This window comes from Microcaecilia unicolor, chromosome 1 (genome assembly GCF_901765095.1).
Source record: "Microcaecilia unicolor chromosome 1, aMicUni1.1, whole genome shotgun sequence".
Lineage (NCBI taxonomy): Eukaryota > Metazoa > Chordata > Amphibia > Gymnophiona > Siphonopidae > Microcaecilia > Microcaecilia unicolor.
In genome coordinates, this window is record NC_044031.1 from 744,334,456 (window position 1) to 744,349,562 (window position 15,107).

At 45.3% G+C, this 15,107-nt stretch overlaps 1 protein-coding gene across 1 annotated transcript in view; it reads right to left on the bottom strand.

Moving 5' to 3' along the window:
* Positions 1-15,107, bottom strand: part of AGBL1 (ATP/GTP binding protein like 1) — a 1,046,841-nt gene that overhangs the window by 802,730 nt on the left and 229,004 nt on the right. The window contains exon 11 of the mRNA XM_030192481.1: positions 13,466-14,046. Coding sequence (XP_030048341.1) covers positions 13,466-14,046 — 581 coding nt within the window. The remainder of the gene's footprint in view (positions 1-13,465; positions 14,047-15,107) is intronic.

The window sequence follows — 15,107 nt, forward strand, 5'->3', positions numbered from 1 at the left end:
TGATGCTTTTCCCAAATATGCAAGCTATAAATTTTGCAAATATATAAATTAGTCCGTTTTGATTGAACACTGGCCTCTTCTATTTGCCATTTTTATACTATTGTCACTAAATTGACTCGCAAAGGTAACAATATAATTGATTTCATTCATAGCCAGTTCGCTAACCTTTATAAATTATTTTTGATATCTCCCCGATGTTCTTTGCAAGCTTAAATATTTCTAAAGATTATATTGGTCCTATTACCGTTCTTTTTACCCAAAATACCGTATCATCACTGATTCTAGGATACAACTCACTAAAAAGAGTTTAAAGCTGTCAGGGGTGTGCTAATCAACCAACAAGCTTAAGAACTGTACGCATCTAATACAAGTACCCATCTGTGTTTGCACAGCTGGACAGTTCCAACTCTCTGGCTGCTGGCGAGAATGTTTAATCTAGCAGTGTTCTGTTTTTCTTTACTGTATTAATGTAGCATGCAAACAGTAACATTTCCTGCAGACATCTGGGCATCCCCAATGGACTGAAAGAGGAGTGGGCAGGAGAGTGAGACTGTAAACATTCTTCAGACATTCAGTAACACAATACCCATTAGTTTCAGAGGAAATTGGTTTTAGTACATAAAGAGCAAGGCTTCTAGGTTTTTGTGTAAACAAGATTATGGCGGTACTTCTATGTGAGATGCCTAAGTGAGAAGTCGCAGGGATTGGTCCTTGGACCGGCTCTTTGTGAATGATATTGCGGAAGGGCTGTCTGGTAAGGTTTGTCTCTTTGCGGATGATACCAAACTCTGCAACAGGATGGACACCCTGGAGGGTGTGAATGACATGAGGAAGGACCTAGCGAAGCTGGAGGAATGGTCCAATATTTGGCAACTAAGATTTAATGCTAAAAAAAAATGCAGGGTGATACACTTGAGTCATGAGAATCCGAGGGAGCAGTACAACATAGGGGGTGAAGTGCTTCTGTGTACGAAGGAAGGGAGGGACTTGGGGATAATTGTGTCTGATGACCTTAAAGATTCCAAACAGGTAGAAAAAGTGACGGTCAAAGCCAGAAGGATGCTTGGGTGCATAAAAAGAGGGATGACCAGCAGGAAAAAAAAAAGAGGTGATAGTGCCCTTGTAGAGGTCTCTGGTGAGGCCCCATTTAGAGTACTGTGTGCAGTTCTGGAGACCACACCTACGAAAAGATATAAACAGAATGGAGTCGGTGCAGAGGACGGCTACAAAATTGGTAAGCGGTCTTGAACACAGAAAATATAGGGCCAGGCTTAAGAACCTCAACATGTATACACTGGAAGAGAGGAGATATGATAGAGACATTTAAATATCTGAAGGGCATTAATGTACAGGAAGTGAGCTTTTTTTAACTAAACTCTGAAACGAGGGGGAATATGATGACGTTAAGAAGGAATAGGCTTAGGAAGAATCTAAGAAAGTATTATTTCACGGAAAGGGTAGTGGAAGCGTGGAAAGGCCTCCCAGTGGAGGTCGTGGAGTCGAGAACTGTGTCAGAGTTTAAGAAAGCGTGAGATAAACACGTGGGGTCCCTTAGGAAGAGGAGGAGTTGGGGGTTGCAGAGGATGGGCAGACTGGATGGGCCATCTGGCCTTTATCTGCCGTCATGATTCTATGTTTCTATATTTCTAAGCCAAAAAAGGCAGCTATTGTAAACCTATTTTATAAATGCAATGTAAGCGTCTATGTGATTTTATAACGTAGGGTCCCAGATCCAGCCCCAATAATACACAAATGCTGATACAGAAATTTACACCAGCTTTGAAGATGCAATTTTTTTGCATGTACCCTATGGTCACTGTTCCCTCTAAGCTGAGCAGGAATTCCCTAACTGCATTGCTGCCAGTAAGGGGGTGCTGTTTCAATACTGTGTTTCCAATGGCTAGGGAAAGGCAGGTTCCCTGGAGTCCTGTAGAACTTGCTTATCCCATGCTATTGAAAATGTGATAGTGAAACAGCACCACCCACTGGCAGGACTGTAGGTGGAGGACTCCTGCTCAGCTTAGAGGGAGCAGTGCCTATGGTCCTTCTTTGGAAGCACTTCTTGTGATTTCGGTATTTACATGCATATCTCTCTATATAAAACGCACCTCCAACGTTCGAATGAAGCCTCTGTTAGCCAAAAGTGAAGGGGGTGAGATCGCATTGTGTCTGCCCCGCCCACGCGTCAAACGTGATGACGTCGAGGGCGGAGCAATGACACTCATCCAATCGCAACGCTCGGCAGCGAAGCGTCAGGGAAGGAGGCGGCGCTCTCAACGTCTAGCCTTCCCTTCGCTGTGTTCCGCCTTCTTCTGACGTCAAGGATGACGTCAAAAGAAGGCGAAACACAGCGAAGGGAAACCTAGACGTCGGGAGCACCGCCTCCTTCCCTGACGCTTCGCTGCCGGAACCACGGAGGTACATTTAAAAACAAGAAAAAAAAATAAAAACCATGTTGGGGGGAGCGAAGAGGGTGGTCACAAAAGAAAAACAATGGGAGCGGGAGGGCAGGGGAAGAAACGACACCATGGATGCGAAGGGGGGGGGGGAAGAAGAGGGCGGCCCAGGCTGGGACATGGGAGAGAGAGGAGCATGGATGCAAGAGGGGGTCATGGAAGGGAGACAGGGGACTTGCTGGAAAAGGATGAATGGAGGCGGCAGGGGACAGAGGAGCATGGATGGGCATGGATTGGGAGGGCAGGGCTCAGGGAGAGAGGGCAATTGCTGGAAAGGGATGAATGGAGGGGGCAGGGGACAGAGGAGCATGGATGGGCATGGATTGGGAGGGCAGGACTCAGGGAGAGAGGGAAATTGCTGGATAGGGATGAATAGAGGGGACAGATGGGCATGGATGGATATGGATTGCAGGGCAGGCCTCAGGGAGACAGGGCAATTGCTGGATAGGGAAAAATGGAGGGGCCAGGTGACAGATGAGCATGGATGGGCATGGATTGGAAGGGCAGGACTCAGGGAGACGGGAATTGCTGAATAGGGATGAATGGAGGGGACAGATGGCCATGGATGGATATGGATTGCAGGGCAGGCCTCAGGCAGAGAGGGGAAATGCTGGATAGGGAAAAATGGAGGGGCCAGGTGATAGATGAGCATGGATGGGCATGGATTGGAAGGGCAGGACTCAGGGAGAGGGGAATTGCTGGATAGGGATGAATGGAGGGCACAGATAGGCATGGATGCATATGGATTGCAGGGCAGGCCTCAGGCAGAGAGGGGAATTGCTGGATAGGGATGAATGGAGGGGCCAGGTGAAAGAGGAGCATGGATTGGAAGGGCAGGACTCAGGGAGAGGGGAATTGCTGGATAGGGATGAATGGAGGGGACAGATGGCCATGGATGGATATGGATTGCAGGGCAGGCCTCAGGCAGAGAGGGGAAATGCTGGATAGGGAAAAATGGAGGGGCCAGGTGACAAAGGAGCATGGATTGGAAGGGCAGGACTCATGGAGAGGGGAATTGCTGGATAGGGATGAATGGAAGGGACAGATGGCCATGGATGCATATGGATTGCAGGGCAGGCCTCAGGGAGACAGCGGAATTGCTGGATAGGGATGAATGGAGGGGCCAGGTGACAGATGAGCATGGATGGGCATGGATTGGAAGGGCAGGACTCAGGGAGAGGGGAATTGCTGGATAGGGATGAATGGAGGGCACAGATGGGCATGGATGCATATGGATTGCAGGGCAGGCCTCAGGCAGACAGGGGAATTGTGGATAGGGATGAATGGAGGAGCCAGGTGACAGAGGTGCATGGATTGGAAGGGCAGGACTCAGGGAGAGGGGAATTGCTGGATAGGGATGAATGGAGGGGACAGATGGCCATGGATGGATATGGATTGCAGGCCAGGCCTCAGGCAGAGAGGGGAAATGCTGGATAGGGAAAAATGGAGGGGCCAGGTGACAAAGGAGCATGGATGGGCATGGATTGGAAGGGCAGGACTCAGGGAGAGGGGAATTGCTGGATAGGGATGAATGGAGGGGACAGATGGCCATGGATGCATATGAATTGCAGGGCAGGCCTCAGGGAGACAGCGGAATTGCTGGATAGGGATGAATGGAGGGGCCAGGTGACAGAGGAGCATGGATTGGACTCACACTTTCACTCTGACTCTCAAACACTCACTCTCACATACACTCTCCCAAACACACACACTCCGAGGAAAACCTTGCTAGCGCCCGTTTCATTTGTGTCAGAAACGGGCCTTTTTTACTAGTTATGAATAAACATTAATGCCCAATTTTAGAAAGCTGAAATTTGCACATGTAAATCTTCAATGCATACATTTGGCAAGGGGGTGTCGTTTAAGTGGGACTGGGGCAGGACCAGAAAATACATATGTATTGCATATTTCATAAGAACATAAGAGTAGCCATACTGGGTCAGACCAAAGGTCCATCTAGCCCAGTATCCTCTTTTCCAAACAGTGGCCAAGCCAGGTCACAAGTACCTGGCAGAAATCTACTCCATACTACAAATCCCAGAGCAAGCAGTTGCTTCCCATGTCTGTCTCAATAGCAGACTATGGACTTTTCCTGCAGGAATTTGTCCAAACCGTTTTTAAACTCAGATAAGCTAACTGCTGTTACCACCTCCTCCGGCAAAGAGTTCCAGAGCTTAACTATTCATTGAGTGAAAAAATATTTCCTCCTAATTGTTTTAAAGGTATTTCCATGTAACTTCCTCGAGTGTCCCCTAGTCTTTGTACTTTTGGAACAAGTAAAAAATCGATTTGCTTCTACCCATTCTACACCACTTAGGATTTTGTAGACCTCAATCATATCTACCCCTCATCCAACTCTTTTTCAAGCTGAAGAGCCCTAACCTCTTTAGCCTTTCCTCATACGAGAGGAGTTCCATCCCCTTTTATCATTTTAGTCGCTCTTCTTTGAACTTTTTCTAATTCTGCAATATCTTTTTTGAGATACGGCGACCAGAACGGAACTCAATACTCAAGGTGCGGACACACCATGGAGCGATGCAAAGACATTATAGTATTTTCAGTCTTATTCGCCATCCCTTTCCTAATAATTCCTAGCATCCTGCTTGCTTTTTTGGCCGCCGCCGCACACTGAGCAGAAGATTTCAGCTTTTGATCTACAATGACACCCAGATCTTTAGTTCAGAAGAATACATACCCATGATCACCATGACCAGCAATTGTTGCAGTTGTCTGGATCTTTTTTTTTTATTATTTATGATTTTCAACTTAATACATAAAGATGGTATTACATCAAAATGCATGGAATTCACAAAGTATATACAATCCAAAAGAATTGTTTTATATATATTACAATAAGAAACTACCAAAATAATTAGTCCACAATGGAGAAGATCCAAGAAAGAAAATAATATAAAGCAATAAACTTAATCAACTTAAATTAACGACCAGATGGAAGTTTGAATCAAGCAGCCTAGTCAGCACATTTAACTAGGAGATACCAGTTCAGGGGTATCCCTTACAATCTCTCGAGCCAAAACAAATTCTTGTAGTCTTTTAGGGCACGTAAAAAGGTAATTAACATCATGCATAGTAATCATACACTTACAGGGAAATTTAACTAGGAAAGTACCCCCAAGTGAAAGGATTTTTGGTTTAAAAACCATCATTTCCTTCCTCCTGGCTTGTGATTCTTTAGAAAGATCAGGAAAAATCTGAAGTTTAGCCCCCATAAAGACAGCATTCATTTTCTGGAAATAAATTCGCAGTATTAAATTTTTGTCCGATTCCAGCGCAAAAGTAACAAGCAATGTAGCTCTATCTGAAATTTCAGATCGTTCAAGAAAATCAGTCAGATCATTTTGTGGAGATTCTGGAACCGCATTAGATACTTTCGTTAATTTTCTAAGGTAAACTGTTTTAGTCACTAGAGGGTGACTTTCCATTGGGATATCCAGTATCTCTAGAAAGTATTTTTTCAAAAGTTCAACCGATGTAATAAATGAAGAAGATGGAAAATTTAGAAATCTTAGGTTGCATCTTCTGAACTGATTCTCCATATATTCTAATTTACGTGCCTGGAAATTATTATCTTTAATTACAGAGACCACTGTAGTTTGGCAGTTGTCTGGATCTTGACGTGTCTGAGTATGTAGAACTTACATTTCAGCCACTGTGCTAAAGAAAGCCAAAGTATTCTAATAACCTGGTAAGTTGGGTGTGAGAGGTTGGATGGATTTCCCCAGGGGATTACTAAAACTGGTACAGAGAAGAACTCTCCAGATTCAGTGGGGGGGGGGGGGGGGGGGGGGGAGGGACAGAGTGAGTGGGAGGGTGAAGAACCTGAAACAGAGGAAGATATTGGGAAATAAGTGACAAGGGATGTCATATGTGGGGTGAAGTCTGAATGTTATAAACGTTGTAGTATTAGAGAGCACATGGTTTTGGTTGCCTTCACCATCACCAGGACCCGTGAGGAGAGGGGATATCCTGATGAGGGCCAATAACATAAGGCTGAACCAAGGGGTAGTTTTCTGCCAACAAGTGCAGTAACTATGAGGAGACCTCCAGGTGGGTAAAAAGGGTTAACCCCTTAGAAGAGCAGGAAGAAGCCTGTTCAATGCCAGAGGCAGAAGCTCGTGGAACTGCACCTCTGGAGGAAGAGGGTGGACAGGGAGGTCTGATCCTGAGTGGGTCTGGTGGCTGGGTGAAAACCCCAGCCGGACGCTTGCCACGGAAGGTGTGAGAAGCCACAGCCTTGGATTGTTCTGCCCAGAAGGATGGGTATTGGAGGACTGGATGATATTGTAAATATGTAAATACCCTAGCATTTTTCAAGAGATTATCAAATCAGTTCACAAATAACTTGGACTGTTATAAAAGCCTCTGTTTGTTAAGAGAAAAGTATAAAGTTTGGATACCTGCCTGTTGCAGCGTTCCAGTAAAGTTGTTGTATTTAACATAAATCCTGGAGTGGAGATTTTCTTTGGAGTCAATTTGCTCATAAACTGTTTGAGAAGTGATAAAGAGAGTGGCTTAATACTCTACTACCTACCGGAATCAAGCCCAGCCCCAGCCTGTGCTCATCTCATGATAACAGAACTTTTGTTTGTGGCCCTGGTCAAGTACATGACCCGAGAGGTTTAGCCAGTGCCAGCTAATTATTGTTTGTTCACAACTCTATTCTCTTTCCTATGACACGTTTAAATTGTTCTGGTGGAGTATCCAGGATCTGTTCAACTGTATTTCTGTGTTACATTATGTGTGTGTTTTATTGTACCTCGTCTAGGGCCCTTTTTACCACAGCGGGTAAAAGGTAGGTCTTTCTTTTTTTTTCACAAAATGGCCGTGCAGCCATCTCGGAGGCAGCCCTTATCACCACCCACTGAGTTGGCGGTAAGGGGCTCCTGCGCTAAGAAGGCGGGTAACAGTGGCATAGCCGAGGGCGGCTGCCACCGGGGTGGTTCGCCACTGCGCACCCCCCCCCCCCGGGTGCAGCATGACACCCCCCTTGGCGCATCAACCCCCCCCTCGGCGCATCACCCCAAGCCCCCCCCCCCGATTGCATTCTTGCCTGCCATGTGCACGCCGCTGAGGGGGTGTCGGTTCCGCTGGTTCCCTGCTCCCTCTGCCCCGGAACAGGAAGTAACCTGTTCCGGGGCAGAGGGAGCAGGGAACCAACGGAGCCAACACCCCCTCCCCAACGACGTGCACCCAGGGCAGACCGCCCCCACCGCCCCGCCCTTGCTACGTCACTGGACGGTAACCAGGCAGCATGCGGCACTGCCAGATTACCGCCGGGTACACACTGGTGCTACACAAATAAAAATATTTTTGTAGTGCTGTATATGACGGCACGCTGAGGGTGGGAACTACTGCCGGGCTGCTGCAGTAGCACCGTGGTACTTCCTTTTAGAGATCAGTAAGCCGGCGTTGGGCTTACCGCCGCTTTGTAAACGGGGCCCCTAGGCAATAGGTGGGTTAGAAATGTTTCAACTAAATAAATATTCTAGAAATTGCATGTGTGTGAGTCCCACCCATGCTCTGCCCAGACTCCGCCTATGCATTTTCCCTTAATTCTAAAAGTTGCCAAAATTTGCACATGCAATTTGGGCATACACCCAATTTGTGCATGCAGTTTAATTGACTAACCAGCTAATAATTGGCTCTTTAACAAGTAATTATTGGCACTAATTGAAATCAATTAACATGTACGCGCATAAATTTAGGCATGTGGTCAACACCTACATTTTACATATGTCCTGGAAAAGGGGAGTGGAAATGGGAGGGCCATGGGCATTTTGGGGTGGAGTGTGGGCGTGGATTCCAGTTACGCATGCAATTATTGAATATGGGGGTTCCATGTGTAAATTTAGGCAGGGGTATTTGCAACCATTTTCACAGGTGCAAATGGATGCACCTAAATTTATGCCCATGCGCAATCCCTCTGCGTGACAACTTTTTAGGCGCGATTTATAGAATTCACCCCTATATAATTTAGATGCAATGTGATTTATTTTTTTGTGTGTATTATATTATATTGTTTTACTAGTTGTAATATGCCTTAGACCTGAGGAAAAAGTGGAATATAAATGACAATATAAAATTATATTAAATTACAAGTGTATTAATAGCAGTTCTATAAGCTGATACCTCATGATACAAGAGCATGATTATGAAAGCAAAATCACTTACGATTCAAAACTTATAGGCGAAAAAACAGTTAATCCACAAAACTTTACACACTAGTCAATAAGCTAGCTGAATACTCAACTGTAACCACTACAAATGAACCCCACTCCAACAGCTGATCAATTGGCCTCATATTTCATGCAGAAAATAACTAAAATAAGACAGGAACTAAATAACTCCCTAACATCAATAGATCATTTTCTTAATCTATATGATCCTTCACCACTGTGCTCCCAAGCAGACAGAATCTGGTTGGCCTTTCACCCACTTACAACTGATCAAGTCAAATGAACTCTTCACAAATACGCTAAATCATAATCAGGCTTATTTTCAAAAGAGAAGGACGCTCATCTTTCGACACAAATTGGAAGATGGGCATCCTTCTCACAGGGTCGCCCAATCGGTATAATCGAAAGCCGATTTTGGGCGTCCCCAACTGCTTTCCATTGCTGGGACGACCAAAGTTCACAGGGGCGTGTCGGAGGCGTAGCGAAGGCAGGACTTGGGCATGCCTAACACATGGGCATCCTCGACCAATAATGGAAAAAAAAAGGGTGTCCCTGATGAGCACTTGGACAACTTTATCTGGTCCAGTTTTTCTTACGACCAAGGCATAAAAAAGTGCCTGAACTGAGCAGGTGACCACCGGAAGGAATCGGGGATGACCTCCCCTTACCACCCCAGTGGTCACTAACCCACTCCCACCCTCAAAAAAGAACTTTAAAAATATTTTGTGACAGCCACTATGCCAGCCTCAAATGTCATACTCAGGTCCATCACAGCAGTATGCAGGTCCCTGGAGCAGTTTTAGTGGGAGCAGTGCACTTCAGGCAAGCAGACCCAGGCCCATCCCCTCCTATCTGTTACACTTGTGGTGGTAATGTGAGCCCTCCAAAACCCACCACAAACCCACTGTACCCACATCTAGGTGCCCCCTTCACCCGTAAGGGCTATGGTAGTGGTGTACAGTTGTGGGTAGTGGGTTTTGTGGGGAAGGGGGTTGGGGGGCTCAGAATACAAGGTAAGGGAGCTATGTACCTGGGAGCTTTTTCTGAAGTCCACTGCAGTGCCCCCTAGGGTGCCCAATTGGTCCTGGCATGTCAGAGGGACCAATGCACTACAAATGCTGGCTCCTCCCATGACCAAAGGGGTTGCATTTGGTCGTTTCTGAGATGGGCGTCCTTAGCGGTGGGTGCGGTCCACCCCGGGTGCACGCCGCTGGGGGGGGGGGTGCCGCGCGCGCCTGTCCTTTGTTCGTTCCATGCTCCCTCTGCCCCGGAACAGGAACTGTTCCGGGGCAGAGGGAGCATAGAACAAACGAAGGACAGATGCACGCGGCACCCCCCCAGCGCCGTGCACCCGGGGTGGACCGCACCCACCGCTCCCCCCTAGGAACGCCACTGATTTTAAGGTAGGAATAGGCCCTGAGATAGCATTAAAGTTATGTTTGAGTGCAATAAATTATGAGTAAATTAGGGGCTGATTTTAGAAGGTAACTAGGGCAGTTATCAAGTACGCATTGAGGGGCACAATCGAAAGGGGCGCCCAAGTTTTCCTGAGGACATCCTTGCAGGACGTCCCGTTGAAGGGGCGGGGAAACCCGTATTATCGAAACAAGATGGGCGTCCAGGTTTTGTTTCGATAATACGGTCGGGGACGCCCAAATCTTGACATTTAGGTCGTCCCTAGAGATGGTCGTCCTTAGACTTTGTCGTTTCTGACTTTCGGCGATAATGGAAACTAAGGACGCCCATCTCAGAAACGACCAAATGCAAGCCCTTTGGTCATGGGAGGAGCCAGCATTTGTAGTGCATTGGTTTCTTTCACGGGGGGGTGTCCTTTCGCCGGGGGGGGGGTGCGCTGCATCCAGGGGGGGGCGCTGCACCCGGGGGGTTGGGCGCATCAGCGATCCGCCCCAGGTGTCAGCCCCCCTAGGAACGCCACTGCTCAAAATGGCAATATTATTTTGACTCGTACCGAAGGATACCCAAACCAGCCTAAATGTAGTCTCTCACTACAGACCAGTGGCTTCAATCCCATTATTGGTAAAGATAATGGAGGGGTTAGTTACGCACCAACTAATGGACTATCTCCAACTCCACTCCATTTTACATAGCTCACAATCCAGTTTTAGACCTTCTCAAAGCACTAAAACTGTTCTCACCACCTTCCTAGCTAAATTTAGATGAGAACTTAGCTTTGGTAATAAAATATTAATACTCCAATTTGATATGTCCAGTGCCTTTGTTGATATTGATCATAATAGCCTCCTAAACATCCTTGACCATTACAGAATCTGTGGAACTGTGTTAAATGGTTCTCAGGCTTCCTAAGGTCTAGATCATAACAAGTGAAACAATCAGGTACAATTTCATTAGCATGGTCCCGTTTGTGGAGTGCCCCATGGCTCTCCATTGTGACCCATCCTATTTAACACCATGTTAATTCAATTAGGCAATTTACTGGAGAAAAATAGTCTCCAAACATTCATTTATGCAGACGATGTTACCATCTATATTCTATTCACTAAAGAAATAAATGAAATTACTCATATCATCACATTAGGTATCTAATGGAATCCTGGCATTCAGTTTCAAATTAAAACTCACCACTGATAGCTACATTTTTAATAATTATTCTTCATCACAATATAAATCTTAGATAATTTACCATTGAGAACATCACATAGCCCCTTGACTCAACTATGAAAATCTTAGGAGTCGCAACTGACCAATTCCTCACTCTAGATAACCAAATTTCCAAAGTGGTCTCAAGTGTCTTCAATTCATTATGGAAATTGAGAAGACTAAGACCATTCTTCGCAAACTCAGTCTTCCATACCCTAGTTCAATCCCTAGTCCTAACAAAATTTGATTACTGCAACTCTATTTACACAGAACTTAAAGGGGATCTCCTCAAAAAACTAGAAACTGCTCGAAACACTGCCACATGTCTCATATTTAGAGTACTATGCTTTGCCAAAGCAACCCCCCTTCTATACGATTTGCAATGGTTGCCAATAAAAGAACATCATTCAAGCTATGTACCTTCATTCACCAGAATTTGTATGGTTCAGCCCCAATATACATGAAGAACCTCAACGAATTACCTTCATGTAATGCCTCTACATTATCTAGAGAATATCTTATCCTACATTTCCTGAATTATAATAAAGTAACCTACAAAACAATCCATACTGCTCACTTTTCATATCAAGGCACTAAAATTTGGAACTCGTAACCTAAAACCATCAAACGTACTGATGATTATTTGTTATTCTGAAGTCTATTGAAGACTTACCGTATTTTTCGGACTATAAGACGCACTTTTTTCCCCCAAAATTTGGGAGGAAAATGGGGGGTGCGTCTTATAGTCCGAAGGTAGCGTTTTCGGACCTCCGTTCCAGTACTTACATGATTCCATGTGCCCTGGTGGTCTAGTGACGTCGGGGCAGGAAAGAGCCCCCTCTTTCCTGCCCATCGCGCTGCTCTCCGTGCTTCTCAATGCTTTCTGATGGTCTCGGCGAGATTCAAAATGGCCGCCGAGATTCTCGGCGGCCATTTTGAATCTCGCCGAGACCATCAGAAAGCATTGAGAAGCACGGAGAGCAGCGCGATGGGCAGGAAAGAGGGGGCTCTTTCCTGCCCCGACGTCACTAGACCACCAGGGCACATGGAATCATGTAAGTACTGGAACGGAGGTCCGAAACCCGGACAAGACGCACCGGAGCAGAGCACCTAGGTTTTAGAGGAGGGAAAGAGGAAAATTTTTTTTTTCCTCTTTCCCTCCTCTAAAACCTAGGTGCGTCTTATGGTCCGGTGCGTCTTATAGTCCGAAAAATACGGTACTTGTCTAGCCTTTAAGCACTCTTCTCAAATAAACTCATGGCATTCATTTTTACCTCATCCCACCTTCCACTACTCCTGTCTATCTCAGCTAATCCTAGAGCTAATCCTAGCCCTTAACTTTTTCCTCCATATTTCAATTATGTAGCTTAAATAACTAAGGGGTCTGTTTACGAAGCTGCTCTAGCGGCTATCCTTGCGTTAGTGCCAACATGGCCCATTCAAAGTGAATTGGCCGTGTTAGTCAATTCACAGACAGCTGCTCGCACTGCTTAGTAAACCGGAGAATAAATATTTAATTACATCTGCTCCTAAGTCAAGTTTTACTGTTCTAATATTATATGATGTATTTAACTTTCTGTTAATATATTTTGAACATGTTCATGTTTTTCTAATTGTTATGTAAGTCGCACTGAACCTGAGTTATACTCGGGCTAATGCGGGATATAAATGTCATAAATAAAATAAAATAATGTTAGATGCCAAATACATGCGTAGGTTATAGAATACTTGAACTTACATGCTTCATTGGCGCTAATAATTGTCATATAGCCTAGCAGGGTTTTAAAAAAGTTTGGATAATTTCCTAAAAGTCCATAAGCCATTATTAAGATGGACTTGGGAAAATCCACTGCTTATAAGCAGCGAAAAATCAGTTTTACTTTTTTGTGACAGATTGGCCACTGTAGGAAGCAGGGTGCTGGGCTTGATGGACCTTCGTTCTGTCCCAGTATGGCAACATTTATGTTCTTATGTTCTTATAGTGTGCCACACACCTTTGTGCTAGTGCTTTATAATGACTTGGGATTGCTCTGAACCCATTATAGAATGCCGCTAAGCATACCCCACTAGGTTGCCTATATCTTGGCACCAATTTAGAGAATTGCCACCTTAATGGTCATACTTAAGGAACACAGACAACTGCTACAGTTGCTTGAAGCAAAGCAAAAGTAAGAAATGATATAACAGTATCACCTCTGTACTCCATGTGCTCGTTCCATCATATTTTGATAATAAGGAGGTGGACAGTGACCCCAGAAATCCGGAAATGCCAATACTCTGTAGTTGGGAACGGATTTTGTTTTCCCTGCCATGGCCATGTAAAGCCAAGGGTCATGGAAGGCGATACATGCTTGGTATCTATCCAAGAGCTGCTGCACAGTGTCGTGAGTTTCAGGTTCCCCAACAATGATTTGTCCGTGACTAGAGGAGTTCACGCATTTTCTAAGCCATATCCTGTTGGGGGTTGAAGCTGACGTTAATGAATGCCCACATTGATTCTTTACGGGGATGTCAGAATCTTTGGCTTGCGTCGCTTTTCCGAGTACTGCTTTCTCAGAGAGCTGGGCCTCTCTAGATTCAGCTAAGCTTTTGACATGACCGGCCAGAGCTATTTGAAGAGATGTTTCCCCGTGAGGGGTTTGGTCCATATCTTTGAAGCTTTGCGTTTCATGTAATTCTGCATTTGGAATGACTTGAGAGCAACTTGTAGCACGCTGTGTGCTCAGATGATCCTCTTCAGAACTCTTTTCCTCTTCAGATTCGAATTCCAGTTCCTTGAACAGTCAAAAGACAAGTGCCATGTTATGCAGTTCACATCACTAGGAAACTAAGATTCTGAATTCTTGCTTATTCAAAACATGATTTCTGCTGCCCACAGTTTCCATGACTACCATGCAAACGTATACAGTTCATAAAAGCACACGAGTTCTCCCAGTGAACAAAATGAACCTTGAAAGACTTCACAAAGCCATCTTTTCAGGTTTGATAACTTGCATGCTGCTGCCATGTGTTAAGTGGTGAAGAATTAATGCTACAATTTGTATTTATTCATAAACATTCATAAACCACATCGCCATGACCAAAGACTATTTAAAGTGGTTTAGAGTCAACTCAAGATAATTACAACCCACATACAAATAGCATGTCTGGGTGCTGTTTCACAGTAGGCAAACTTACTGCGGGCTGTACCTCAGTACCATGCATCAGTGAATCCTGCAGTAAGTTTACTTGAAGTTGCTGTGGATGGGAATATCACATGTTCATGCAATCACCATGGCAAAGATAACTTTGCGAGTTGGGCGTCTGCTGTCTTTTAAAGGGGATGATGAAGGGTGAAAAAATAACCCCCAACACACAATCTCTTTTTAAAATAAAAAGCTCCTGAGCCCTCCACCCAGATTTCTTTTTTCAAATGTGCCAATGTTTCTCATCCCGATCCCCAAATAATGACTAGGCCCTGGCCCTTTACTCCTGCTTCTCTGTCAGCACATACTGGCCATACCTAGGGCCTAGTGAGGGGGGTGCAGAAGTAATCCTCTTTCATTCCTGCCCCAGGGGCCCTTTTATAAAGATGCATAAAGGCCTGTGCGCGTCCAGCGTGTGCTAAATCGGAATTACTGCCCAGCTACCACGTACCCCGGGTGGTAATTCTGAATTTGGCTCGAGCTGAAAACACGTGGTATAAAATATTTTCTACCACGTGGTGCTTACCTGGTGGTAAACAGTCGTGGGTGCGCACTGCATGACTACAGCCGGGGAGCGCGTGAGACCTTACCGCTAAGTCAATGGGTGGCGGTAAGGTCTCAGGCCAAAAATGGACGCAAGTGGTTTTTAT